The sequence below is a fragment of the Rhinopithecus bieti genome, unplaced genomic scaffold (assembly GCF_001698545.2).
Source record: "Rhinopithecus bieti isolate Rb0 unplaced genomic scaffold, ASM169854v2 scaffold_21412, whole genome shotgun sequence".
In the NCBI taxonomy this organism is placed as follows: domain Eukaryota; kingdom Metazoa; phylum Chordata; class Mammalia; order Primates; family Cercopithecidae; genus Rhinopithecus; species Rhinopithecus bieti.
Window position 1 is genome coordinate 1,273,268 of NW_016811643.1, and position 26,673 is coordinate 1,299,940.

The 26,673-nt window shown below is 55.0% G+C and overlaps 1 protein-coding gene across 2 annotated transcripts in view; it reads left to right on the forward strand.

The window, feature by feature from the left end:
- PDE2A (phosphodiesterase 2A) overlaps positions 1-26,673 on the forward strand; it is a 67,675-nt gene that overhangs the window by 25,493 nt on the left and 15,509 nt on the right. For both annotated transcript variants that reach the window (XM_017894469.1, XM_017894470.1), the window contains 4 exons: positions 8,524-8,613; positions 12,092-12,180; positions 20,773-20,882; positions 21,733-21,788. In XM_017894469.1, the coding sequence (XP_017749958.1) occupies positions 8,524-8,613; positions 12,092-12,180; positions 20,773-20,882; positions 21,733-21,788 (345 nt within the window). The remainder of the gene's footprint in view (positions 1-8,523; positions 8,614-12,091; positions 12,181-20,772; positions 20,883-21,732; positions 21,789-26,673) is intronic.

Genomic DNA, 26,673 nt, shown 5'->3' on the forward strand with positions numbered 1-26,673 from the left:
CCCGTCCACCCCACCAGCCCACCCCAGGCTGGCCCTTCCTCCCCGCCCTCTGCAGGCCCACACTAACCCTATGCCAGGCCGCCTCCTTCAGCATTTACCTCCCACACACAATGGGCACAGCGAGGAAACAAGAGACCCAGTCTCTGGCCTGGAAGCAGACGCTGAGCCCCACCTGACATCCGAGAGGGCTCAGCCCATCCTCTGGCCAAGGCAGGTATTAGAGGGGCCCCAAAGACAAGCAGGACTCTGGGACAAGGTGTCCTAGTGTGGCCCAAAGGGCTGGGCTGAAGCATGGGTCTTCTGGCTCCAGGTGAGAGCCTGGGTGAGTCCTTCCCTGCCTCCTCTGACCTTAGTCTACCCCATCAAGCTGGGATTGGACTCCATGAGGCCTAGGGCCCTGTAGACCCTGGTCCTGTGGGAATTCTCAGAAGGCCTGGGAGGAGGACAAGTGACCACCCAGGAAGGCTTCCTGGAGGAGGTGACCTCACTCATAAAAGAAGGTGATGGTGACAGTGCTCCTCTTGGGGAAGACCTCTCTCTCTTGACCTGCTGCCCTGACCCGGTCACATGTGGAGATGATCCTGAAGCACAAAGGGCCTGCTGGCCTGCGGAGGTACCTGGGAGAGGTTGCCAAAGGCTCTCAGTAGGAGGCACCCCGTTCCTCAGGCTCCTCTAAGACAGTCACTGTGCCAGACTGAGGAGGCTTTGAGAGGTCTCAGCTATCTCCCCTGCCTGGATCCTTGCTCCACACCCCTATTCTCCTTGATGGCATGTAGCCCTCACAGTTTAGTAGTCCTGGGCACATAGGAGTTCACCCAGTCATTTACAGCTCAGCAAATACTTACCAACACCTATGAGGGGCTGGGTACTGCTGGAGACCCGGAGAGGGGCAGGACACAATCTCTGCCCTCCAAAAGCTCCCAGTCTGTTGTGGGAGCCAGAAGGGAAAGGGTGGCACTGCATTGATGTGCACGGTGTATGCCATGGTGGTGGACGGGGGGCTGTGGGACCCCCAGATGGGAGTGTCAGACTTGCCTGGAGAGGGAACAACAACAAACTCTCCCTGGAGGGGATCCAGAGCAGGGAAATCACTTGATTGATTGATTGATTCATTCATTCATTCATCCATCATTCATCCATCCACCCATCCAATTATTTCTTTGGCCATCATTTCCTGAGGGATGTAAACTCTCTTCTGACACTGGCCCAGCGGGACACACAGTGTCCTCTTCCTCTCCTGCTTGAGCCACGATGCCTGCCTCTTGGAGGCTCCTGGACTTGCTTTGTCCAACTCCCAACCCACTCTGAGGGGGTGAGGCTGAGGAGGGTGTACAGACATTCAGGGTCACCGAACTCAGAGCTGCAGGGTAGCCACCTCACCAGGGGCCTTTCTCAGGGTGCAGGCTCCCTGGTGGCAGGGCCTTGGTCCTTGCTTGCACACCTTTGGGGACTGGGAGCCCCCTCCTCCATCCTGCTCAGGAGTGTGCCCGCATCTGCCTCCTTGTGACTGCCCTGAACTGCCTCATGGGCCCCAGGCCAGAGGACAAGGAGAGCTAGAATGCCAGGTGACCAGGACGACCGTGATGGCATGGAGAGGGGGATGCTGTGATGTGTTTGGGAGGAAGTTTGTGGCGTCCAGAAGAATGTGGGCAGCAGGAATGGGAGCCACTCTCAGTTCTGCCTTGTAGATGAGGCAGCTGGAAGGTGGGAGGGAGTGGGAGGAGACCTGAGCCGGCTCTGCCCTGCTTGATCTGATATCTGCCTCGCAGGGCAGATATCCTCCCCCTCCCCACACTCAGCTCCTGCCTCCCTCCCTCTTCCCACTCTGACTGTTCCCTCCTTTCCTGACTCCAGACTCTGGGCGAGGGACTGAGGGGATCCTAGTGAGTTAGGCCCTCGGGGAACTGATCATGCAGGCAACTCTTGCCTTCCTTCTCCTGCTCTTTCCCTCTTCCCTTTCCTTCATCCATCCCCAAACCTAGTTCCTGATGGATCCAAGGGTGCAGGGGACAACCAGGAGGGCATTTTGGAGGAGGCAGGAGCTGGAGTAGAAGCTGGGACTGGCTTGGGAAGAGCGAGAGGCCCAGGTGGAGCTGGTTGTGGATGCTGGAAGGGAGGAGCCAACAGTGTGGGGTCAGGCTCCTGTGGACGGGGACACCCTTGAGAGGCGCCGGGACTGGCTCAGGTGTATTCTACAGTGCACGTGTCTCCAGTGTGGCTCGGAGGCTGGAGACGCGGCCCTGTTGGAGTAACAACTGAAGCCGGAGTCTGCGAAGGGTGGGCAGGAGGATAGAGGGATGGGGCATGGAGGGGAGGGGTAAGTAGAGGAGGGAGGGGAGGAAGAGAAAGAGCGGGGAGGAGGAAAGGTCTCTGACAGGTCCCTCCTTTAGGACTGGGCTCCTGCGCTGCGAGTGGCCCTGTTCATACTACCTTGTTATCGGTGTCTCCCCACCACTAGCCTTGCTCTCTCCTTCCATCCCCAGCCTCTCCCCTCCAATGGGACCTTCCCTGGAGCGTCCCCTCATTGGCTGTTCTCACCTGAGCAATGTCCCTCCCCTTCAGTCCGTAGCCTCTTCACCTGTACAATGGGATGACCCAAACAGGCACCTCTCAGGCTTGTAGGAGGATCCAAGATAGTGACAGTGGGTCTCAAGGTGTGGCCCCCCGATCAGCAGCATCAGTGTCATCTAGGAATATTTGGAAATGCAAGTTCTTGGACCTCATCCCAGACCTACTGTATCAGAAACCCTGGGGGCAGGGCCAGCAATCTGCACTTTAACAAGCACTCTGGGTGGTTCTGGTGCACACGAACATTGGGAAATGCCTGGTGGAAACCTCTAGCCACAGGAGGTGCTTGGGAAGGTACCTTCCCCTCCCCAAAGCCTGATGCCTCACTCAAGCATGGCACTGACAGTTGGGCTAGTCCAGCTGCGTTCTGGGTCTCTGTCCTGCCTCCTCCTTCAGACTAAGCCTCCCAAGGGTTGCCAAGCCTCTTTCCTCTATTCTCCTGATCCTGGTCCAGCTCAGCCTCATTGAGAGAGATCTGGGGCTACAAGATCTTCACACTCACAGGCAGTTCCTCTTTGAGCATCCAAGGTACCAGTGTCTTTGAGAGGCGGCTCCTTGGCCAGGTGGCACGCATGGGTGGGTGGGGAGGAAGGAGGAGGAACCACCTTGTTCTGCTTTCTTGTCTCTGACTCTGCAGGCTGGGTGTGCTGTGAGGCTGTGAGGAGGCATAGAGTCAGCTTAGGTGCTGGGCTGAGGCTCGGGGCCGAGGCTCAGCAAAAGGGGACTTCTCTGGTCTGAGCCTACAGGAGGCCTCCTTTGGGGCAGTTTTGCCAGTCACCCTGACTGGGCGGCTGTGCTTGCTAGTGCCAGACCCGTGCTGGGCACAGAGGTCGGTAAGTTCTCCTGTGCCCTTGAAGGGCCCCGTCCCCTGGGAAGATAAGAGACTGTGTACATTGCCCACCGGAACAGGAGGGAGGAAGCAAAAGAGGCATAGATGACACTTGCCTGGCACCCCCTGTTTCCTCTCTAGCTGCCTTTCTGGGTTCTCCATTCTGTGGGTGCTTCTCTTGAGTTAGGTGCTTTCTCCCCATGTTCTCAAGGTGACTATTTGGAGGTTTGTGGGAGGAGTGGGCTGGAGACACAGGAGTAGGTGGGGGCAGGAAGTATGCAGGAGAGAGAGATGGAGAGTGGGAGGAGAAGCTATGAGAGGAAGAGAGGACGCGGAGGTGGGAAAAGACGTCAAGGCTCCTGGAGAGGAACAGGAGTGCAGCCTGGGACAGAGGTGGACGTCGGCCGAGGGAGGCAGGGAGGGAGGCAAGTCCACCTGAAAGGAAGGGAAGGGGTGATGGACAGAGAATTTGTGGACTCCGAGGTCCTGGGGGGATCTAGAAGGACCCTTGCCTTTAGAGAAGGGGATACCAAGGCCCACAGAGAGAGGAGGGCCTCACAGAGGACCTAACACAAGCAGAGTTGCATGAATCAGTGTGAACGGACAGTCCCAAGAGCACAGCTGGACCTTGGGAGGTACTTGACTCTTGAGTTTGATGTTACTGCCTTCCTGTAGGCCAGTGTGAGGGGCACTGTGAGGCTTCCTTGTAGAGAAGGAGGCATGGAGCCAGTGCCAGGCAGCGGGGAGAGCCATAGGAGGACCTGTGGAGATGGGGAAAGGCATAGAGACTCGTGGAGAGCTCTCCATAAGGACCCCAACCATCAGGAAGGGCGTTGGTCTTGTGCTTGTGGCTCCAGAGGGGGTAAGACCAAGGTCTCTGGTTTCATAGAATCTTAGGCTTTAAGAAGGAGTTAGAAGTAATTTAGTCCAGACCCTCTCCTCTCCCCAGATAAGTGCAGAAATGTGGATCCAGCCCAAGGCTGAGCCCCAGCCCTGGCTTCAGAGGAGGCCTGACTCAGAACAGGCTCCCCTTTCTTGGTATCTGGGGTGAATGAAAGATAAGTCCTTGGTAATGGTGCTGTCTGTGGTGCTGACTGGCCCTACCTCAGACTACAGAGCTGCAGGTGGAGCTGGGGAGAGCAGAAAGGCTCCATCTAACCATCTACCCACCCACCCAGCTACCCATCTACCTATCCACCCACCCATCCATCCACCATCCATCTACACCCAACCCATCCTGCACCCATTCATCTATCCACCCACCCACTCATCTGTCCAGCCTCATTGAATTAAACCACAAAACCATAGAACTATATGCTGCAGAGCTAGAAAGATCCATTTTTTAGTAACGAGAAAACTGAGGCTCAGAAGAGGAAAGTTGTTGCTTAAGGCCACACAGAACTTCTGTAGTCAATCTGGGACAGGACTGGAAATTGTGGCTCTTTCCTACACACCACAAGTTCTCCCCTGTGGTCTGGGAAATTGCCTGGTTTTTATGCTGATATCTATACTGATATTTGTTCCAAAAAGCTGTGAAGGCAGGAAATGTGACTTCCTTCACCCCATCCCGAGCCTGAGTTCTGTGTGTGTGTGTGTGTGTGTGTGTGTGTGTGTGTATGTGGTGTGCATGCCTAAGTGCAGCCTTGTGTATGCATTGAATATATGATTGCCTTTTGATCTGTCTGTGTGCGTGTTTATGTGAGAGCCTGTGCGTTTGCATGGCAATATGTATTTGTGTGGCATGTGTAGATGGGCATGTGAGCAGGTAAAGCTGTGTCTGTATTTTTCCTTTCCTCTTCCTTTTAAGATTGAAGCCCCCTGACTTGAGCCTCACTCCCCATCTGTGCCTTCAATTCAGGAATCTCCCTGCTTCCCATTCTCAGCTGCTCCCCACTGATTCTCTCCTTCCTTCACTGAAGCAGTGACTCTTCCTTCTGAGCCCACACTTCATGGGCTTTGCAATTTGAGCTGTTTCCTGAATTGATGCAATGGGGTGAGGTTGCTTTGAGATCTGAGGAAGATTCATGGAGGAGATGGCATTTGAGCAAGCCTTGAAGGCCCCTTTGAGTGCCAGATCTGAAGTGGCTCTTCCCAGCTTCAGTTCCTGCACCCAACACCCTCCACTCCTGGGGCAGGCTGGGCAGAACCAGGAGGTAGATTGACAGAGGGATGCCCGCAGAGAGCCTTGGGTTTCATCGGTCACATTGCCATCCAGTCCACTCTGGCACGGATGGGAAACCCTTCCCTGCTGCTGCCCCAACTCTCCCCAACTTTCTTTTCCTGATCTCCTTATTGCTATTATCCTGCCTTTGGCCTGAAAAGTCACAGAAGACTGAACAATCAGAGCAAAGGTCAGGCAGGCACCCACCAATTCCAGTAAAGGACAGTTGAGGGCATTCCCCAATTGAAGCAAAGGGCAGGTTGAGGAGTCCACCAATCAGAACAAAGGACAGACTGTTCTTTCTGAGCCCCCTAGGGTGGGAGCTGGGGATCAGGTGCTGAGCAGGAACCAGACAGGGGCTTGAGATCCAGAGGTTTGGGTTCTGGACCTGGCTCTGTCCTGACTGGCTGGCTCACCACAGGTTGATCACTGCTTCTCATTGAACCTCAGCTTCCTCATCGGTCAAATGGGGAGACTTAGCTCTCTGAAGCCTGTGACTTTGAAAAATTTCTCCCCTGTATCAGGCTCACTTTGTCACCTGGGTCTCTCTTCCCCAAGTCCACATCACGTACGTCAGACTCCACCAAGGGCAGGGCCTCTCAGGAGTCAGCTTGTTGACTCCTCTGCCTCCAGGAAGGAATAGACATAAACTAACTCCACCTTCTGCACTGTCTTTAGAGCCCTGGTCTGGGGAGCATGCGTCTGGAAGACTGTCTTGGGAGTATTGGGGGCATCAGCTCTTCCTCCCCTTTTTAGTCTTCAGAATTGACCTTGGAAGGCCATAATATCCTGTGTGTATTGTACACAGGCATCACTCGAGCTCTTGCCCTGTGAATCTGTAAGGAACTGTACCAGTGAGAACATGTGTGTGTATGTGCGCACGTGGATGGTGTCTGAAGGCATGCTGGGATGTCTGCAAGGATGTGGGGGTCTGTGGCTGTGTGGTGCTGAAGGTGTCTGTGCTGTGATGAGGAGCCTAAGGGTCAAAGGACAAGTGATCCAATTTGGGTATTGTGTTGTCTGGAATCAGTAGCTTTTGATGTCTGACGGCAGACATCTTCCCATGACCAAGATATGTGTCTTCATTCTTGAGCAGTGGGAGGGACCAAGGAAGCCTGGGTATTGGGGAAAGTGATGCTGAGTAAGCAGCTGGGGAGAAGGCCCACTGCTGCCCTCCTCCTGGGAACACAGGATTGCATGGGAGTAGGGGAGGAAACTGCAGCCAAGAAGACTCAGGAGTGAAATTTGGAGCTGAAGCCTGTATGCAAGGCTTCATTTAGAGCCCAGCATGGAGCTTTCTGGCAAATGGGCATTCAGCCCACTCTTGTGCACCCTTGAGGATGGGCAGCTCACTTGCTCCCTCTCTCCTGGTGACCTGTAGCATGCCTTTGTAGTGTGGCCCTGCTTGGAAGAAGGTCCTTCATCCTACTAGACTAAGGCCAGCCTCCCGTGAAATCCTGTGGGTCCCCAGGCTGTCCATGGGGCCAGAGTTCAGATCCCCCATCTAGGAGGGTCTGAGAGATTGGAGTTGGAGACTGATAACCCTGGGTCTTCTCTGCTTTAGATGAGGCATCCCTGGGTTATCCAGTCTTAGTCGCATGCAAAACTTGGTTTCCAATTCCCTCCATTCATAGGTCGCCTCCTCTGGATGAGTTTCATCTTGTCAGCACCTGGGACACAATGGACAGAGGATGGTCTAACTAGACTGTAAAAGTGGGGGAACTGTCATTTTCCCAATTGGGTTAACATACCTCTATTAATATGACCTGCAGTTTGAGCATTTTTATTTCCTGCCAGTCATGCTTACACTGTGGGCTCATGCTGAGCTGTGGTCTTTTAAGACACTCAACTTCATATCATGTTCACATGAATGGGGACCCAGCCATGTCTCCTTCATCTTGCAGTTAATCACTTTGCTCTCTGAACACAGACCCAGCCTTCCACTGGGAAGACATCTGAAAGGACTTCCAAGGGCTTGCGGGAGGGCATGGCTGGTGGATGGTGTGAGTCACGATCTTGCCTTGGCCCTCGTTTCCTTTGTTCTGTTACCTTTCTCTTTGATCCCCATGGCTCTGGCCAAGTTAATAGAGCGAGAAGCAGGGACTTTTGTCTCCGTTCCGGCTCTGCAAGGACGAGTTCTGTTCCTGGGATGGGAAGGCTGTGAGGCAGTCAAGGCTGACGTCTCCTTCTCCTCCTATAGTTGCCAGGGATGGCCCAACTGTTCTCCCACCTTATGGGTCATGCACCCCATAGGCTCTTGATACTCTCAACCCAGCCCCTCATTAGGCTGGAAAAATGAGACTAGGTGAGACCACCTTCCTTCTGGGGAAAGTGAGCGGGACCCAGCTTCAGCAAATATTCAGCTGAGCATCTACTCTGTGTTGGGCATTCTGTGAGGCACTTTTAGGGCTCTGATTCATTTTTATTTTCATTTTTAAGGGCTCAATTTCATATTGTCTTCATGTCAGCCTGTAGGGGGCAACAGCCCCAGCTGCTTCCAACTTACAGATAGGAGACTGAGGCTCAGTGACTCAACCAAGACACTCACTGCTCATACACAGTGGAGCTAGGATTCAAATTTAGGTGTTTTTTTGTTGTTGTTGTTTGCTTGTTTTGTTTTAATTTGGAGCCTTGTGGTTTCCCTACTATGCCAGAATTGTCCTTGACTAGAGAACGAGGGACCTAGAGTCTAGGCCAGGCTTGACCTGTTGACTCACTGTGAGGCCTTTACTAAGTCCCTGGCCCTTCTCTGAGCCTCATTTTCCTCACTTGTAAGATGAGGGTACTTGAACCTTCTGTGGCCTTAAGACGGTTTGATTTTGAGATCCTAAGATCCTGGGATTCCTGTGCCTGAAAGCCCTGGGCTCTGGACTAAGCTGGGGGGTTTTGCTCACAATCCTTTGGGCAGATGGGTCTGCCCTGGCCTGCCCGGCAAAACCCCTCACTGCCCTCTCCTCTCTTCCAGGATGCTTTGCTGAGTCTGGGCTCTGTCATCGACATTTCGGGCCTGCAACGTGCTGTCAAGGAGGCCCTGTCAGCTGTGCTCCCCCGAGTGGTAGGTGCCCGCCCTTGCCCCACACTTCCCACCCCGCCCCCTAAGCCTTTGACCAGCTCTACGCTGTACCTCATTCAGGGCCAAGGAGGAAGGAAGAGGCAGGGTCCCTTCCTCTTTCCCAAGAAAGTCCCCAAGAAAGAGGACTTTCATGGGGAAGTGAAGGGTCTGGGTGGGTGTTCTGAGATGGCTTTCTGGAGGAGGAAGCCTGAAGCGAAGCACCAAGGAATGAACTTGCATAGGAATCCTGCAACAGCTGAGCCAGAAGGGGCCTTAGAGGTTAAGTGGAAAAGCTGTGTCTCAGATAATGAAAGGGATTCACCTAGGATATAACAGGACGTGGTGGAGCCAGCTGGGTTTTGGAATACATGCAGCAGGAGAAGTAGAGGGTAGACATGTAGAAGAACTTCCCGGAAACCAGGTCTGGGAGGTACTAGAATAGGGCTCAGCTCTGTTGAATAGACGTGCATTGGGTTAAAGTGCCCTGCCTGGAGACAGGAGGCTGGAAAAATGACCTCTAGCAGCCTTTTAGCATCTTTCTCTTTGTCCCATCCCAATACCATGGATGAGTTGCAGGTTTGGGGCAGATGGAGGATGGTGATCATGGTTACCTGAGCCCAAAGTGCCTTACTGGGGAGATTGTGCCTCTTGTCATCTGTTCCAGGCCACTCCCCAACCTGGCTTCAATGGCCACTGTTCATCCCTTAGGCAGGAGGATGGGTAAACTGGCCCTTGAGACCCAAAATAGCAGGTTGTCAGTTGTGCCAGATAGAGAGAAGCAGGGGACTTTTGGAGTCTGGGGAAGGGAGTCTGATCTAGCCTAAAGGGCATGGAAGACTTCCTGGAGGAGAAGATGCCCTGACTGAGTCCCGATAGCCTTAAATGTCCTCTTCCCTACTCTAAACACTGCCAAGGGCAGCCTCTGCTCCAGGAAACATGGCCAACTCAGAATGTGACCTTCCCATCCCTCCGGAGCCCATTGTCCCTGAATCTGCTTGATGGATGAACCACCGGAGGCCCAGAGAGGGAGGGCGCTTGTCCCAAGGTCACACAGCATGACAGGGATAAATGAGACTTGGTATCTAAGCACCCCTATTCTCTCTCCTCAGCTCTGCCTTCCCCAAACCTCCTAGAAGTTCAGAGCCCAGGAGGAGGGCTAATGAGTGAGCTTTATTGAGTGTGAAGTTGGTAGGAAGTGGGTGGCGTGTTGGAGCCCAAAAATAAATCCTCCCAGAGAAGGATGGGACTAAGGCAACATCTGGCCTGGGGTGGAGGCACATCTGGAAAGGGAGGGTGGTGGAAGCTGGCAGGTCAGTTTCTGCAGAGCTGCCCCGAGAGCCTCTGTGGCCACTGAGGCTGCCCTAGGGCGGGAGGAGGAAGTGACTGGCTCTGTTTCACAGGCAGGGTGCCCTGGTGGCTGTGCCAGTCTAGATGCTCTGTGACAGATTAATTGTCTCCCCAAAGCTGGGGCTGGGATGACAGCTGTGGTCCAGGTTCCTGGGACAGTGGGAAATGTCAACCCTGGCCCCACCAAGAGACCTATAGGAGGTAGGGAAGCCCTGACTTTCAGGAGTCCTGGCTTGGTTGCACAGAGGGGCTCAGCCCCCAGTGAGGTAAGGGAGCTGAGGTCTGCTCTGCTGCCCCCAGGGAGGGGAGCAGAGATGGGGAGGGGACCCCCGCCCAGGGAGGAGAGCTGCTGGCACCTGGCTTCCTCATCAGCACCCATTGTGGCAGGCAGCCCCGAATGCAGATGGTGCTGATGTGTCTGAAATGGTTCCCTCCTTCTCTCCAATAGACTCAGCTAATTTTAACCCAGAGGACTGAGTGAGGGGGTGGGAGACATCCGGACATCCGGAAGTGAAGCAAGGATCTGTCCCCCTCTGCCCCATGGATTACCCACCCCTCCCTCTGCCTGGGCAGGACTTTCTGTGTGACCCTGCCTGGTCTCTTAACCTCTTTGGGCCAAATAACTCAGACCTCTCCCAGGCTGCTGAAGAAATGGATGACAAGGAGGCTAGATATAGCCGAGGAGTGGGCGGCCTCCTTCCCACTGAATTCTTTATCCCTGAACATCCCACTTAGGTTTCATTCCAGCCAAACAAGAGTGTGTCTGCCCCTCTCACTCCCTTCAGGCCTTTTTCCCACCCCATGCCACACCCACCACTGAACCTGGCTCAGTGTCTCTGGAAGTAGTGGCCAGGCATCTCCTGGGGATTGGGAGGGAGTGGGGGCTGGCTGGGGACAGCCGATGACAACGAGAGTGGCTGGCAGGATTGCAGACTCTCAGAGTCATGGAAGGCAACTGCTTCTTCTGGGAAGGATTCCACATTTACTGAGTGTGGGCCTTCAAGACGTAGCTCCACTGTCACCTCCTCCCGAAGTCCTCCAGGATACCCTCAGCTGGGAGGCAAACCCTTTTCCACCCTCCTGCAGAGAAAACAGCAGAGTTGTGGTCAAGGCTGTGTTGCATGGGGGTTGGTCAGGGATCCCTAAGGGTTGCCAGTTCTGCTTGGAAGGAATGTAGATTTTTGCCTGTAGGTCAGTGAGGGCAACTACTTCTGCCAAGACATGGCCTGGAACTGAGGCCAGAGCTGCTCTGGGCCCTTGGGGAGGGAGGATTAAAGAGCAAGAGCTTTGATCTCCCTCTGAGGAGCAATCTTTCCAAAATACAAATCTGCTCACGTCTCCCTGCGCACGTCCTGTCCTGCCCCCAGTTCTGTTCGTAAGGCCCATCCCACTCAGCCCTACTGACCTCGGGCCCATCCCTGGTGCCCCTTCCCTCACTGTCTGTTCCTAAATGTTCCATGCTTTATACACCTCTGGACCTACCTGTGTACCTGCAACAAGGCCTGGAAGCCCATTCTGCACCCTGCCCACTCCCTGAATGTGTCTAATTCCCACTCAGTGACAGCTGAAAGGTCACTTCCTCCAAGAAGCCCTCTCCAGCCCCCACGGAGGATGATGCAGTGCCCTGCTCTGTGCTCCTCCCTTGGCTGGGGTTATGGGTGAGTGGTTTCTTGTAGAGTTGAAGGAGGGATGCTTTCTGGAGCATTCCGAGCCCCATCCCTGGTACAGCTCAGAGTGGATGCTCGGTTATTGTTTGCTGAATGTCTGAGGCTGGAGTCAGGCAGGGAAATATCCCCGGATGGGAGGTGATTTGTCTGCACCTTCAGTCCTTCAAATTCTTTGCCTGGCACGTTGGGTTTCGGGTGGTAAAGAAAGTCGCAGGTTGATGAATCCTGCTTGGAATTGCCTGCTTGGAATTCTTTCCAAGAGGAGAGGATGAGGCGCTTAGTTCACAAGGTGTATTGCTGCCCTGGTTGCATCTTAGAATCACCTGGAGAGAAAACCAAACAGATCATTGCCAGAGCTCCACTCCCACAGGTTCTATGACCTTGCCCCGCAGACCCCTGCGTGCAGGCTGGGACTGGGCAGCTGAGAGGACCTCTCCACAGGGTCTCATAAGTGCCTTCTGTCCTAGGAAACTGTCTACACCTACCTGCTGGATGGGGAGTCCCGGCTGGTGTGTGAGGACCCCCCACATGAACTGCCCCAGGAGGGGAAAGTCTGGTGAGCCATTCTCTGCACCCCCATTGCCCTCTTGCATGGCCAAGGATTCTCAGGGCTGAGGCACCATCCAAGGTCAACTGGTCTGACCCTCCCCATCCAACCTTGATCTCTGCCTCCCTGCCAGGTGGGATTCCTTGGCCAGGTTGCTGACCCCAGCATAGAAGGGCAGAAGCAATGTCTTCTCTTTGTTGGGGAAATGGATAGGCACAGAGAAAGTACCAAGTGATGGTGAATTTTCTCCTTCTAATTGCTTCTAAATGGCTGCGGCCTCCTCAGAGCAGAGTTTCAGAACATTGGGGCTATGGGGTCTATCAGTTAGAACACTAGCATGCTGTGAGAACTACTGTGAGGCTGGACTTGGAATCCCAGCATCCTGGGCCTGCAGGAGCTCACGGTGCCAACTCCCTGCATCTGAGAACAGGGAGATCAGAGGCAGTGTCCTGCTGAGGGTTCTGGAGCCCCACTGCCTGGGTTCGAATCTTAGCTCCCTGTTTACTAGCTGTGCAACCTTGGGCAAATGACACAACCTCTCTGTGCGTCAGTTTTGTTTGTGAAATGGTGATACTAATGGTACTTATAGGATTGTGGGGAGGATTAAATGTGTGTCACACATGTAAAGCATTTAAGTCAGGCCTGATCCGTGGTGAGGACTATCTGTTGCGGATTGTTGGGGATTACTATTGTGAGAGAATGCTGGAATCACTGACTTCAGGATCTTGGGATCAGTGCACTTGGCCCCGTGATACCTCGATGCCCATTTAATTCAGCCTCCTCATTTTCCAGATGAGTGGATATCATGAGACATGACCAAGGTCACATGCCAGGTATGAGGCAGAGCCAGGCCTAGGACTCGGGTCTTCTGACTCCTGGCCATTTAGGGGACAGTGAGAGGAAGTGGAACTTATCAGATGAGAAAATGTTGAGGGCAGGCATGGGGCTGGGAGGAGGTGGGCTCTGAAGGATGTGGCCATTGCCTGCTAAGCACTGAATGCAGAGCCATTGTGGGGCCCAGGGGGCACTGGGCAGGAGCTGAGGGCAGAGTGGGCACCAGTGGGGGTGCCCCAGAAGGCAGCTCTCTACCCCTATGAGGAGGGCTTTTCCAGCAGGCCAAGTGATCCAGGGATGTGGCTTTTTCAGGTAGCAGCTGAGCCTGGCAAGCCACTCACCTTTCACAGGGGCCATGGAAAGAGTTCCTGTTTGAGGATGCTGGACTCATGGTCCTGAGGCCCCTCCTGGTGCTGGAAACCCTGGTTTCTAGGATGCTGGTCTCTCCCCAGCCCTTTCCCATGGAAGGAGTTGGTTCAGCTCTGATAGTCACCTTCCCACCTCCTATTCTCCCACTGAGCTCCTTTCACCTTCCCCGAACAACTTCTCCGTCAAAGAGCATGGGAACAAAGCCACTGCCACCTCTCTCTAGCCTTCATGTCCCATCTGTAAGAGGATCGTCTGAAAGGTCTTTAGAATCTTAACGGGAAACATGTGGTCATGTTCCCCTTTCTCCTCTAATTCTAAAGAACTGCTCTCCTCCAGCAACCCCCACCTCTAATTCTAAAGAACTTTGCTTCATATAAGCTCCACTCCTCCAGGAAGGCTCCTCGAAGCAGCCTGGGTGGCCTTCCTGGGAGGGATGCAGGAAAACAGGCTCAGGAGGCAGTTGGAGGGCAGCCTGCAGGTTTGCTTTACCCCTGGGACCCACACATACTCCCCTCAGCTGTCTGGGCATGTGGAGTGGGTGCGTATCTGTGGTCCAGGAATCTTTGAGAGGGCTCAGATCCTTGGCATCAGCTGCCCTTTCAGCATCTTCCCTCCAACCACTTCAGACTCAGTAAGCCCTTTGGAAAAAATACAAAAAAAACCAAAACAAAACAAAAAAACCCAGCAATTAAAAGTGAATGTTCAAATCCAATTATCCCAGAGCTCAGTGGAGATGGGGAGGTGAGTGCCTGCTGGGAGAGGGGTTGAAGATTCCAGGAGGAGGGCCAGGGGATGAGAAGACAAGAGGGTGACGGCAGCGAGGACCTCCCAGGGGACATACCCATCATCAGGACACACCCGTCATCATCCCCAAACAGGAATTCTTTCCATGGCCCCTGTGAAAGTGAGTGGCTTGCCAGGCTCAGCTGCTACCTGATAAAGGATTGGGGTGAAGGCCCAGGCCCAGTGCTCTCTCTGGTATCTGAGCTTTGCTTGCCCACCTTTGTGCCTGGTGTCTGGTGGTGAGCCCACCTCCACAGTTAGGGCGGAGAGGCCCCAGGGTTGGCTGGGCCCTGCTCTCAGGAGCTCCCAGCAGGATGGGGACTTGAGACCCAGGTGTATGGAAGAGGGAAGAGCACTGGAATGGGATTCAGACAGGTCTGGATTCTAGCTCGGCCCCCTCCCTGTCTCTCTGCTTTCCTACCTGCAGCCCGGTCTATTGGCTTAATGGATAACAGGTGCCAAGTGCTTGGCAGAGGGGCCAGCACACAGTAGGAGCTCAATGATTGTTACTTGCACCCCCAAGTCCCAACCAGCGATTAGCCTTGAGTGACCTTGAGAAAACACCTTCCCTTCTGGCCTCTTTTTCTGTGAAATGGGTGGGGTTGGGTACAGGGTCCTTCAGATGGTGACCTCTGTGGCTCTGGTCCCCCCAGGAGGGAGAGGGACCAACCTGCAGGCTGCCATGGAGCCTGAGGCTCTCGCAGTGCCCGAGGAGGTGGGGGTGTGCGGAGGGTGCTCCTCCAGGAAACCCTGGACGGCTGGCAAACAGCAGCAGGTGTGGCGTGGAGGCTGAATCATAAAGACAGATAAGGAGGCCCGAGGCAACGGGCAGGGAATGGGCTCAGGGCGGTGTGGGGAGAGGCAGGGTGAAAAAGGGTCAAGGCGGGAGTGAGGAGGCCCCCCCCGCCCCAGCTCCCAGCCCCACCTGCTCCTGTTCCTGCCACTCTGCAGGCTCTCAGATGCCCAGCTGCATCCCCCCAGTGTGTCTGGCTTTCCTGTCTTCTGGTGCTTGCAAGGGCTGTTCACTCCCTTGTAAAGACCTTTCCTGTTCCACTTTCATTTCAGTCAATCCCATTTTACTTATCTTTCATGGCCTGACCAGAAACCCTCTTGGGGAAGCCTGCTCCACAGTTCCCTGACACTGAGAAGGAGCCAACTTTCAGAAAAGGGGTCTGGGCCATATTGGCCTCCCTTAGGGATGGGTCTGTTCACAGGAAGAACCCTGGGCTGGGAGTCAGAGACCTGGGATCCAGGACAACAGGGCTGCAATCCCAATCGATGCCCTCTCCCTGGGCCTCCATCTCCCCTTCTGTAAAATGATAGGCTGAACATTCTGATGTTGAGGGCTGGTGAGACTCTGAATTGTAAGGGCTGCAAAGGGCCTCAGAGCTGGAGAGGAGAGAATCCTGGAAGGCTGCCTGGGCCAGGGTCTTCCTGAAAGGAGGCTTCACTTCCCTCTTGTTGGTGCCCCACCTCCATCTCCCAGACTGTTTCAGGCCCCAGTTCTGCCGCCTTCCTCTTGTGTCTCCTGCTATCTTAAAGCCTTTGATTACCTGCTGCTGAGTGCAGCAAAAATCTCAGGCCTCTCAGCTGCAACTGAAGCACCCACCGCCCACCTTGGCCCAGACTGGCTGTCTCCCTCCGCTACCACTTGGGGGTCCTCAGGGCCCATCCCTTAGAAATTTCTTCCCCTAAACTGACCAGGTCTTTCATTACAGAATCTGACCATCCCTAGGGTTTGTCTCGGAGGACACCGGGAACGGTCTGCTCCCATCTCAGGATCCTCACATGCTGGGGGAAGGAGGGCGAAAAGACGGTCCAGGTCCTGGGGGCTCAGTGAGAGTGGGGGCTCAGTGACAGTGGGCAGCCTCAGTGAGGGGATGGGGACTCAGTGAGGATATGAGGGCTCAGTAAGAGTGGGGTGGCCCAGTGAGGGGATTGGGGCCCAGTGAGAGTGAGGGGCTCAGTGAGAGGGTAGGGACTTAAGTGAGGGGATGGAGGCTGAGTGAGAGTGTGGGGGCTCATTGAGAGGGTGGGGGCTTAGTGGGGAATGGGGGCTCAGTGAGAGGATGAGGGCTCAGTGAGGGGATAGGGGCTGAGGGAGGGGATGGGGCTCAGTGAGAGGATGAGGGCTCAGGGAGAGGATGGGGGCTCAGTGAGGGGATGGTGGTTGAGTGAGAAGATGGGGGCTGAATGAGGGGATGGGGGCGCAGGGAGAAGGTGGGAGCTCAGTGAGGGGATGGGGGCTCAGTGAGAAGGTGGGGGCTCAGTGTGAGGGATAGGGGCTCAGTGAGAGATGAGGGCTAAGAGGATAGGGCTCAGTGAGGGGATGGGGCTGAGGGATGGGGCTCAGAGGGGGGGGGGAGGGATGGGGCTAGGTGAGAGGATGAGGGGGTTGGTGAGGGTATGGGGTTAGTGAGGGGATAGGGGCTCAGTGAGAGGATGGGGCTCAGTGAGGGGATGGGGCTCAGTGAGGGGATGGGGCTCAATGAGGGGATGAGGGCCGAGGGGATGGGGACTGAGTGAGAGGATGAGGCCAAGTGAGGGGATGGGGCTCAGTGAGAGGATGGGGCTCAGGGGGTGAGGGCTGAGTGAGGGGATGGGACTCAGTGAGAGGATGGGGGCTCAGTGAGAGGATAGGGGCTCAGTGAGGGGTGAGGGCTGAGTGAGGGGATGAGGACTGAGTGAGTGGATGGGGTCTCAATGAGGGGATGAGGGCCGAGTAAAAAGATGGGGGCCCAGTGAAAGGAAAGGGCTCAGTGAGAGGATGAGGGCTGAGTGAGTGGATGGGGGCTCAGTGAGAGGATGAGAGTCAGTGAGGGGATGGGGACTAAGTGAGGGGATGGGGGCTTAGTGAGATGATGGGGCTCAGTGAGGGGATGGGGCTCAGTGATTGGATGGGGCTCAGTGAGATGATGGGGCTCAGTGAGGGGATGGTGCTCAGTGAGACGATGAGGGCTCAGTGAGGGGATGGGGCTCAGTGAGAGGGTGAGGGCTTAGTGAGGGGATTGGGGCTCAGTGAGAGGATGGGGACTCAGTGAGGGGGTGGAGACTTAGTGAGAGTCGGGGGGCTCAGTGAGGGTGGGGGTTCCCTGGGGGGATGGGGTTCTGTGGGAGGATGGGCTCAGCAACAGGCTTGGCTGCTCGCTGATGCCTGGGACCTAGTGGGTGTTGGAGGAAGGGGCTTCTCCAAAGTAGAGGACCTGAGAAAGACACACACAGGGGCTCAGAGAAGTGCAGGGGACCCAGCTTTTTCCAGGCTGTTGGCCCTACCAGCAGAGAACCTTTCCCTCGATTCTTTTTCCATTAAACAAATAGTTGTTAAAGGGACGGAACTGCCATAAAATCCACGCCTATTCCTCTCTTTACTCTGTGCCCATCTGTCCTTATCTTCAGTGGGGCAGGCCATGACCACCCAGGCACCCAGTGCTGTCATTAGCCTTCCCCTGGGCAGCTGGCCCTGGGGGGTGGAGTTCCCCACAAGCCCAAGCATGAGCCTGGAAGGCAGGGTGGGGGTGGCGGAGTAGTAAGGGAGGAACTGGAGTGGAGCAGGGAGCTGATCTAAGTTGAGCGAGGAGCGATCGGGGGTCTGAGCAGTGGAAGAAGCTCCCACTCCCATGTGGGTGAGGGAGACTCAGCCTCGGCACATTCCCCCTTGCAGTCTGTGGGCATCTTTGGAGCCTTCAGGAGGACAGCAGTTCTGGGAGGGCTATGGCAGAGGAAAGGGGCTCCCACAGGGATAGAGTAAGGTGAGCGTGGGCTGTGGGGTCCTGCAAAGCTGGGGGAGAGCAGACTACAGAGGAAGGTGCCAAGGCTTCCTGAGAATTGAGGGTCCTTGGAAGCCCCAGTGCTTGGGGCCATCTCGGCTTAGTCAAGGTTGGTCTATCCCAGCCCTGCCTCTCTCTTGTCCAGGGCCACTAAGATGATCGGACCCTCACTGAGACAAGGTTTCCAGTGTCACAATCTCCTTATGTTGAGAGTTCTACCCAGGCAGCGCGATCAGATTGTTCTGAAATCACCTGACCATTACCGTCCCCTGCTCAAATCCCTCCCAGGGCTCCCCCTGCCCTCAGGCTTAAGCCCAGCTCCATAGGACCCTGGCCTCTGTCTAGCCTTGCTCTCGGCTATCCAGCCACACCAACCTCCTTGTGGCCGTACCTTTCAGCAGGCACACAGTCTTCTCGCCTCCAAGCCTTCGCACATGCAGTTCCCTGGACGTCCTTTCCTGTCTGCCTCAATAACCCTGCGTGTCCTTTAGGACTCAACTCCGGTGTCTCCCTCTACAGGAAGCCTTCTCTGACTCTATCATACCCTGCACCTGGGCGGGCTGGGGCCTGCGCTTCCTGCCTTTGGCAGAGCCCTCATCTCCCGACTCAAGCGTGGGTCTGTATGTCGATCTCCACATGTCCCTGGCCTCCTCAGGTGGGGCATGTGTCTGACCCCTCTGCTCACCTCAGCCCTCAGCCCTCAGCACTGAACCTGACCCAGAAGGACCCAGTGGAATGAGAGACTTGAAGTAGAACCCTCCCCTGAGGTTTTTAGTCTAGAATGCTTATTCTTGCTCTGGCATGGAGGATGAATTGAAGAGACCCAGCTAGGAAGCTAGAGGCTCGGGGAGAGGCTGCTCCAGGGTTCAGGGAAAAGGTGTCTCCACGTGAGCAGGGCAGTGACTTGGGCATAGAGAGCAGAGGACAGTTGTGGGTGATACCTGGGAGGTGACTCACTGATCGGATGGGGAGGTGAGGAAAGAAGGCAGGTTTTCGGAGAAGCTGCAAAGGACCCAGTGGATGGTTGTGCTGCTTTGCTGTGAGGTGGGGGGAGTGGAGATAATAATTCAGATGGGATGGGGGTCCCTGGGCCACCTCAGGGACATGGGTGGGAGGCTCCAGGTGGCCTTTGAGTATCTGGGGTCTGGAGCTCATGAGTGAGGGCTGGAGAGTCATGAGGCCGTGAGCACGGAGGGGTTTTGTGCAAAAGAGAAGGAAGGCTGAGGACAGATTCCTTCATCAGGGTCCTGGGAGAGAGGCCAAGACAGCTCCAGTCCAAGGGTGGGAGGGGAATAGTTAGGGGTCGGCAGGATGAGGCTGCAGTGCGCACTGACCAGCAACGCAAGGACCATTGCCACCTTGTGGCCTCCGGGTAACCAGATTGTCCGAGGCCAAGGAGCTGGGCAGGGTTTGGCCGGGGGTCACCCACTGCCTCCATGAAGCCTCAGCCTTCATCTCATCCGTTTAATCATCAGGAAACGTGGCTCCCATTGCCCTCCTGCCGCCCTACGTCCCTCTCCTTCCTGGGGTGACTGGCAATGTGGACAGCCGGGAACTGGAGCCCAGCACTCCAGGAACCTTAAAGATCCTGGGTGTAAGGGCTGGAAGGTGGGAGAAACCACCAGTTCCTGTAGATCCTGGATTACTTAAAGTGGCTGGGAAGGAATGGGCCTGGTTCAGAATACTGCGTGAGCTTGAACGAGATGCTCAACTTCTTTGGTCCTTGTTTTGTCTAGAGTCTGTGACCTAGTGATCTTGTGACTTGCAGGCCACCCCCTCTTTTTCCTCATGTGACCTTTGCTGGGCTTCCCTTAGTGACACTGTATGCACACAGTTCCCCAGGTTTCTCTTCTGTCCAGGCCAGGCAGTTCCTACAAGCACAATTAAGTGGAGGCAGCATGAGGAATGAAGAACCCAGGACAATTAATCGTCAAGGAGTGACATTTGGTGCAAACTCAGGTGCTTAATTAAGCAGGTTGAACCAGAGGCCAAGGGGGTAGAGGAGGTGGGTTGTGTGGTGGGATAGAGAGAAACTCATTCTTCCCATGCCAACCTCCCCTGCCTTGGTTCCCACCACCCCTCTGCCACCGTCATACCCTGACACTCACACCTGCCCTCCGTTCAAAGCTCACACCTCCATAGGTATTTGGAAAGTTTCCAGCATAGTGGTTAGACCTAGCCCTGGTACCACCTGCCTGGGTTCAAATCCTGGCTCTACCACTTATTCACTGTGTGACCCTGGACAAGTATTTAGCCTTTTGGTGCCATAGCTTCTCCATCTGAAAATGAAGATATCAAACTCATAGAATTGCTGGGAACTCTGAGTTCATCTATGTGAGTTGCTTGGGCTGTGCACGGGACGTAGGAAATGGCCAATAAACTTTAGTTATGATGATTACCTCCTGTGCTTAGCACTAACAGTTGATCAACAATTGTTTTCTGAGGATGGTGATGGGGAGGGTTCTTCTCTCCCCACCCTAGTTCTCCTTAGGAAGATCAGAGAGGTCAGGTCACATGCCTAAGGTCAGATTGTAGCAGGCAGCCCAGCTCTGAGCCCTTGCATTTACTTCCTGTGCTCTCTCACTGCCTGGAAGATCTGTGCAGGGCCCCACCTGAGCCTTTACCAGCAAGGGGCACCAGAGGCCAGACTGTGGCTGCCTGTTTCTCCACATAGGGGCCAGGGTCCCCTAGTTTTTCACTTTTGCTGTCATCGTGTCCACCCTGAGGCAGGTCAGCTTGCCCAGATCCTTGCACATGTGCAGGGTCCAAACTTTCCTGTGTCCCCAGGCCAGGCCTTGCTCCTCCCTGAGCTGGGAGCTCTCAAGGTGGCATCATGTCCTCTTTTCAGGGAGGCTATCATCTCCCAGAAGCGGCTGGGCTGCAATGGGCTGGGCCTCTCAGACCTGCCAGGGAAGCCCTTGGCCAGGCTGGTGGCTCCACTGGCTCCTCATACCCAAGGTAAGGGCCAGGGGCTGGGCAGGGGCAGGGAGGGACTGTGGCCCCTGCACTCCAGGTCATGTCTGTCTTCTACCCCTCTCCATCTCTGTCTCCTTCTTTCTCTTGCTCTGTGTCTCTAGCAATCCCTCCATCTAATTCTCTCTCTATTGTGCTACTAAACTCTCTGAGCCTCAACTTCCTGACTATAAAATGGGACAATAGTATTTACCTTGAGGGGGTGTTTCAAGGAGGCGCAAGTAAGATCATGCATGTTAAGAGCCTGGCACATGCGAGGGCTCAGTGGCCCGTGGCTGTGGTTGTGATGTGCTTGTGCCTGATGCTGGATGGGGCTATAGTTGTTCTCACACTCTCTCTGTCACTGTCATTGGCCCTATTTCTCTTTCTCTTTTCCTCCATGCCTCCTGTCCGCCATGTCTCTCTCTGCCTCGTGTCTCAGTCTCTCTAGGTCTCTGTCCTCTGTCTCGATGTGGAAAGTGCACAAGACTGGGAGTCAGGAGACCTGACTTGCTGTGTGATCTTGGGCAAGTCACTTCCCCTTTCTAGACCTCAGTTTCCCAATCTGTAAAATAGAGGTGCTCAGCCTCACCTGCCTTCCTCCCTGCAACCCTGAGAGGATCACGAGAAGGTTGTTGAGTGAAGGGGTTTCCTTCCGTGCAGAGGCTGTTGCTGAGGTTGTTTTTGTCACTGCCTCAGGACCCGCCTCTATGTTTCTGTGGGTTTTGGGGTCTCTCTGTGTCTCTGTCCTGGCCTCTCTTTGTCTACATCTTTGTGTCCCCGCCCTGGGTCCCGGCTTGGTATCTCTGAGCCTCACCAGCCCTGCAGGAGCACCTCATTGCCCTCTCCCCCTCAGTGCTGGTCATACCGCTAGTGGACAAGGAGGCCGGGGCCGTGGCAGCTGTCATCTTGGTAAGAGCCTGCCTAGGTGGTGGGATGTGGGGAGAGGAGACCACGGGAGGGAGTGGTGGATAGAGCCTGTCTGGGGCATGTGTGTGTGTGTGTGTGTGTGTGTGTGTGTGTATGTGTGTGTGTGAGAGAGAGAGATGGGAGCCATAAGTGAGGATGGAGTGAGGGGAAGTGGGGGTGTGGGAGTGGGAGGAGTTGGGGCATCTCCCACACCCCAGCCTTCTGCCCCACCTCGAATGGGTAGGATGAAGCCATTGGCCCAGTCAGCAGCTTTCTGAGGGACGTGCAAGCCCCTGCTGGACTCTCAGCCCCCATGAGGTTAGAAGGCCCAGCCATTGGCATACACAGCGCTAACCTTGGTTTCTCTTTGGGATCGTCCACATGGGGTGGGGACCGTGTCCAGGAGGGCATGAACCAAGTGAGGTGTGAAGAGAGAGGCTGCGGAGGGACAGATGGACCTAAGGGCCTGACCAACAGAGACAGTGTGGAAAACTAGCCAGAGATTTGGAGTGGCTGGAGCTGGGGCCCTTGAGGGGAGAAAGGCCATGGGTAGGCCAGCCAGACCCAGGGCTGAGGCTGGGCAGAAGACAGGTAGCTAGGCAGGCTTCCTGGAGTGGCTGAGGAAGGAGTGTTAGTGGGAAGTGGTGGATGCTCTGCCAGAGCCCCGGAACCCAGGCAAGGCTCCCTCCGCAGCCCCTCACAGAGTTCCCAGGGTTTCTGCTCCGCGGAGGGGGTTGTGGAAGTGCAGAGCCTGTGGGGGTGAGATTCTGTGGCTCTTTAAGTTTCTTCTCCTGTATGGAGGTGGGGGTTCAAACTCTTGTTCTATCCTAGTAAACAAAGGATGAGTTTCCCAAATTGCTATTATTGGGGTTCTGCTTCTGTCAAGGGGGCTGCCATCCAGTAAAGGGCAGGCTTGGGGGCATGGACAGATAAATGAGCAGGTGTTGGTTCCCCGGGGACTCTTCTCCAGCTCATTAAAATGGAATTAAAGGCTTCCCAGGCGCCTGACCTTTCTGAGCTGCTGGCAGGAGAGGGTGGTGGGAGTGGGGGATGGCTGAGAGGGGAGGAGAGGGGAGAGGAGAGGAGGGGTACTTGGCTGGATCTCCTCCACACTCATCTGCTTGACTGAGGGAGCCGAGGCCGCTACTTGGTTTCTCCACAAGCTGTTTCTCCCACCCCCAGCTTCTGGAATGGAGCTGCTGTTGCATGGAGTTCTCAGGGGCCGCCTCCCCTATTCTTTGCTTTCGGTCTCTCCCAGGGCTGGTCAGCTTTGAGGGGCACCAAGATGAGGGGCTATGTGCAGAGGTGGGGGTTGGGAGGCGGTGGCTGGGTCGAGCACCTCCTTCTCTGCTAAGGGCAAAAGGCCTGGGGTGCCAGGTGCCTGAGAAGGACTTCCTTAGGTTGCGGCTGTGAGGACGGGGTCAGGAGGGAAGCAAGGGGAAGACATTTGGAAGGTTACTCCCCTTGTGGGCAGAATGCTTGCCATGGCTTCTGCTCACCTTGGCTAAGGCTGGGCCAGAGGCCTGTGTGTGTGTGTGTGTGTGTGTGTGTGTGTGTGTGTGTGTGTGTCTCAGGGATGCTGGTGGGATCAGATCACTTACACTTAACTCACCCAGTAGAACTCTGCTGTGATCCTGCGGCAGGCTGGGTGCGGGAGCTGACTCTGCCTTCAGGGAGCTCTCAGTCTTGGGGAAGGTGGGAACACCCTCTCCACCACGGGCCAGATGAAATACTGTTGCCAGCAGGTGCTCTGATGGCAGAGCCTGGAGCGGCAAGTGGTGCCTCATGGAGAGAGCATTTGTGTGGGGCCTTGGGGCACAGGTAGGAGGTCCACAGGCAGGGAAGAAGGGAAAGGGGATTCTAGGCAGAGGAGGAATGTGAGCGAGGCAGGAAGGAGGCCGGGGGAAGGGGTGGTATGCTGAGGGGAGAGTGTGGTCCTGGGGAAGCTGAAATAGGGGTCCATGCTATTGAGTAGTATGCTAGCCAGCTGGGCTCTGGCTGCCAGGAGTTTTCAACAGCCATCCCTTCATCTCCTCAAATACCCTGGGCAGGGAAGAGCTCTTGAAAGGTGTTTCGATTATTCACATCTGCCTCTCCTCCAAGCCTGCACCTTCCCACTCCTGTGGAAATGCACTTCCCCAGGATGCCCCTCCCCAAGGCATACACGTGTGGCAGATGCTCCCTGGCCCACAGGATCTCACTGCCTCCCAGAAGCAGCACAGGCAGCCCCAGACTTTCCAGCTGCTGCCAGAATCTGAGGGCAGAGGGTGCAGAAGGTAGATGGAGTGCCACAGGGCTGATCTTTTGGGAAGCTCGAGTCACCAGCTTCTTCCTCGACAAGCTCCATTCCCCTCTCTGAGTCTCTGCTCTTAGTATTCATCCACTGATCGACCTACCCATCCACCCACTCATCCATCAGTTGAACAACTATTTCTTGAGTACCCACTGTATGCCAGGCATGGTGTGCTAGGTGCTGGGAACACAGAAGTGACCAAGACAGATTAGACAGGCCCTGTCTTGGTGACAAGCACTAAAGTGAGCATGATCCCATTTACTTGGAAGATTTAGGTGGGAGTATTCCTTGAGCTCAGGAGTTCGAATCTGGCCTGCAGAATAGAGTGAGACTCCATCTCTAAAAAGAATAAAAATAACAAAAATATTGCAAAACAAGTGAGCAAAATAAGGATAGGATCACATGTGATGGCAAGGGCTAGCAAGGAAACCCCTTGAGGGAGTCCTGCAAAGGAATGCTGGGGCCCGATGAGGACGCAGTCAGCGCGGGCTCTCTGAGGAATATGCCAGCCAGGTGCAGGGCTGTGTGGCTGACTTCTGGGCCTTTACAGCTCACCACTCAAGGTGCCCTGATTGCAGATTTTTTTGTGTGGAAAGAGTCTTTGACTCTGTTCTTTAATCCTGGGATAATAAGTCTCTTTGAGGAGTGGCAGCCCTTGGTCTCTGGCATTTGATGCCTGATTTGTGCCCACCCTTCCCCCAGCTGCACCAGCCACACCAGCTCCCTGCACGGGGATGGGGTGTTCATGCCATTACCCATTTTCAACCTGGTGAGGGTAGGGACCTGGGGGCTGTGCTGGGTTTTTAACCCTCTTGTACAGCCACAGTGCACACTGTTGAGTGTTCCCACTGGGCCCCAGACACTTGCCTTGATTAGCAAGAGCAGGTGCAAGTGTGTGTTCCTGTTGGTGAACAAAAAGCCATGAGTGTGTTGGGGCGATTGTGTGTGTTTGTATATGGGGGTGCCAGGTGCATGTGCATGGCTCTTGAGTATGTGAACTAAGTTTCCTTTGTACAGGCATGAATGTGCCTGTGGGGATGCTGTGGACACTGTAAGGGTGGATGTGTGGATGTCTTTGTGTCTGTGACTGCTCCGTGTGTGTGTGTGTGTGTGTGTGTGTGTGTGTGTGTACCACCTCCATGGGTGACTGAGTGTAAATGCATGTGTGTGAGGGCCTGACGTTCTTCATGAGAGTGTACATGTGTGTGTTTGTGCACATGCTGAGTGCAGGCAGACCGAGGCAGCCCAGGAACTGGTTGCCCCCACAACCCTAGAGGGGTCCCAGACTTCTCTATTCCTGAGAGATGGGACCAGGTGGAAGGAACAAGAACCATGTCCTCCTCCATGTGCTAACAGTAAAATGCCAACATATTTATATAAGCCATATGCAAATGAACCATAGCCCCAGCTTCTCCTCCCTCCAGCCCCTGCTGTCCCGTAGGAGTCACAGATTGAACCTCATCCAGAGCTTAAGTTTCAACACCATCCTTGACAGCCCAGGTCTCTTCCAGGTTTTCCTGCCTCCAATCTTCCTCCCTCAAATTCACCCTACACCCCAAAGACAGTGGCCCTCAGATACTGAAGTCTGCCATGGCTCCCCAGTACTCTCAGGCTAAAGTCTAACTTCTTAGCCTGACACTCAAGGCCCTTCTTTCTGTGGTACTATGGACCACACCCCTACCTGGATCCTAGTCTCCCTAAACCACCTACTGCCAGTGTCCTGGTCTCTTCAAGGTCTACTTGTCCTCCCCATGCCAATGCAGGAAGCCTTCCAAATGTCCTCCCCTCTGAGCTACCCGCCTAGTTTTCTCTCTCCTTCCTCAGGTATGAGGCTGCACACCTCCTCCCAGTCATGTCCCCCTACTCATCCCGCCCCAGTCAGACTGTGAGCTTCCCGAGAACCTGCTGGTCTCCTCCTCCCCATCTGCTCCTGGCAGGAGACCCAGAGCTGAGGCAGGCATTGGCTGCTGACTGGGGAGGGAGGAGAAAGGAGGGGCCCCCAGTGCAGGCACTGTGGGGAGCTCTGCAGGTGGTGAGCAGCTTTGAGTGGGCTCCGGAAGCTAGTGACGCAGGTGGGGAGCCTTGCTGGCAGGACCTGTAGTGGGTCCCTAGGCTGCCACCCTCCCTCCCCACCGTCTCTCATTTTCCTCGACAAGCACCCAAGTAGGGGTCGGGGAAGGGACTTCACAGAGTATGAAAGATGGGCTGAGTTCCCTGGTGACTGGCACAGGGAACTTGGAGAGGGACAGGATGATGGGGGTGGTGGAGAGAGTGGATCTAGAGGGGGAAAGGTATGGGCAGAGAACGGGAGGGAGTGGGTGGTGCTGTCTTCACTCTGCCACTTTCTGCTGTGTGATTTTGGGCAAGTCACTCCAGTTTTCTGGCCATGTCTTGCCTGCCAGGTGTAGGCTTGCATCACAGTGGTGAGAATCGCATGTAAGGCAAAGCACTTCACCAACCCATTTATCCATTTATTCATTCACCCATCCATCCTCACCATGGCAGGTGCATCATACTGAACCCATTCCTTTATCCAGGACTTAGGGGAAGCTCACACCCTAACTCAGAAAGGATAGAGCTGGGAGGCTAAAGCTA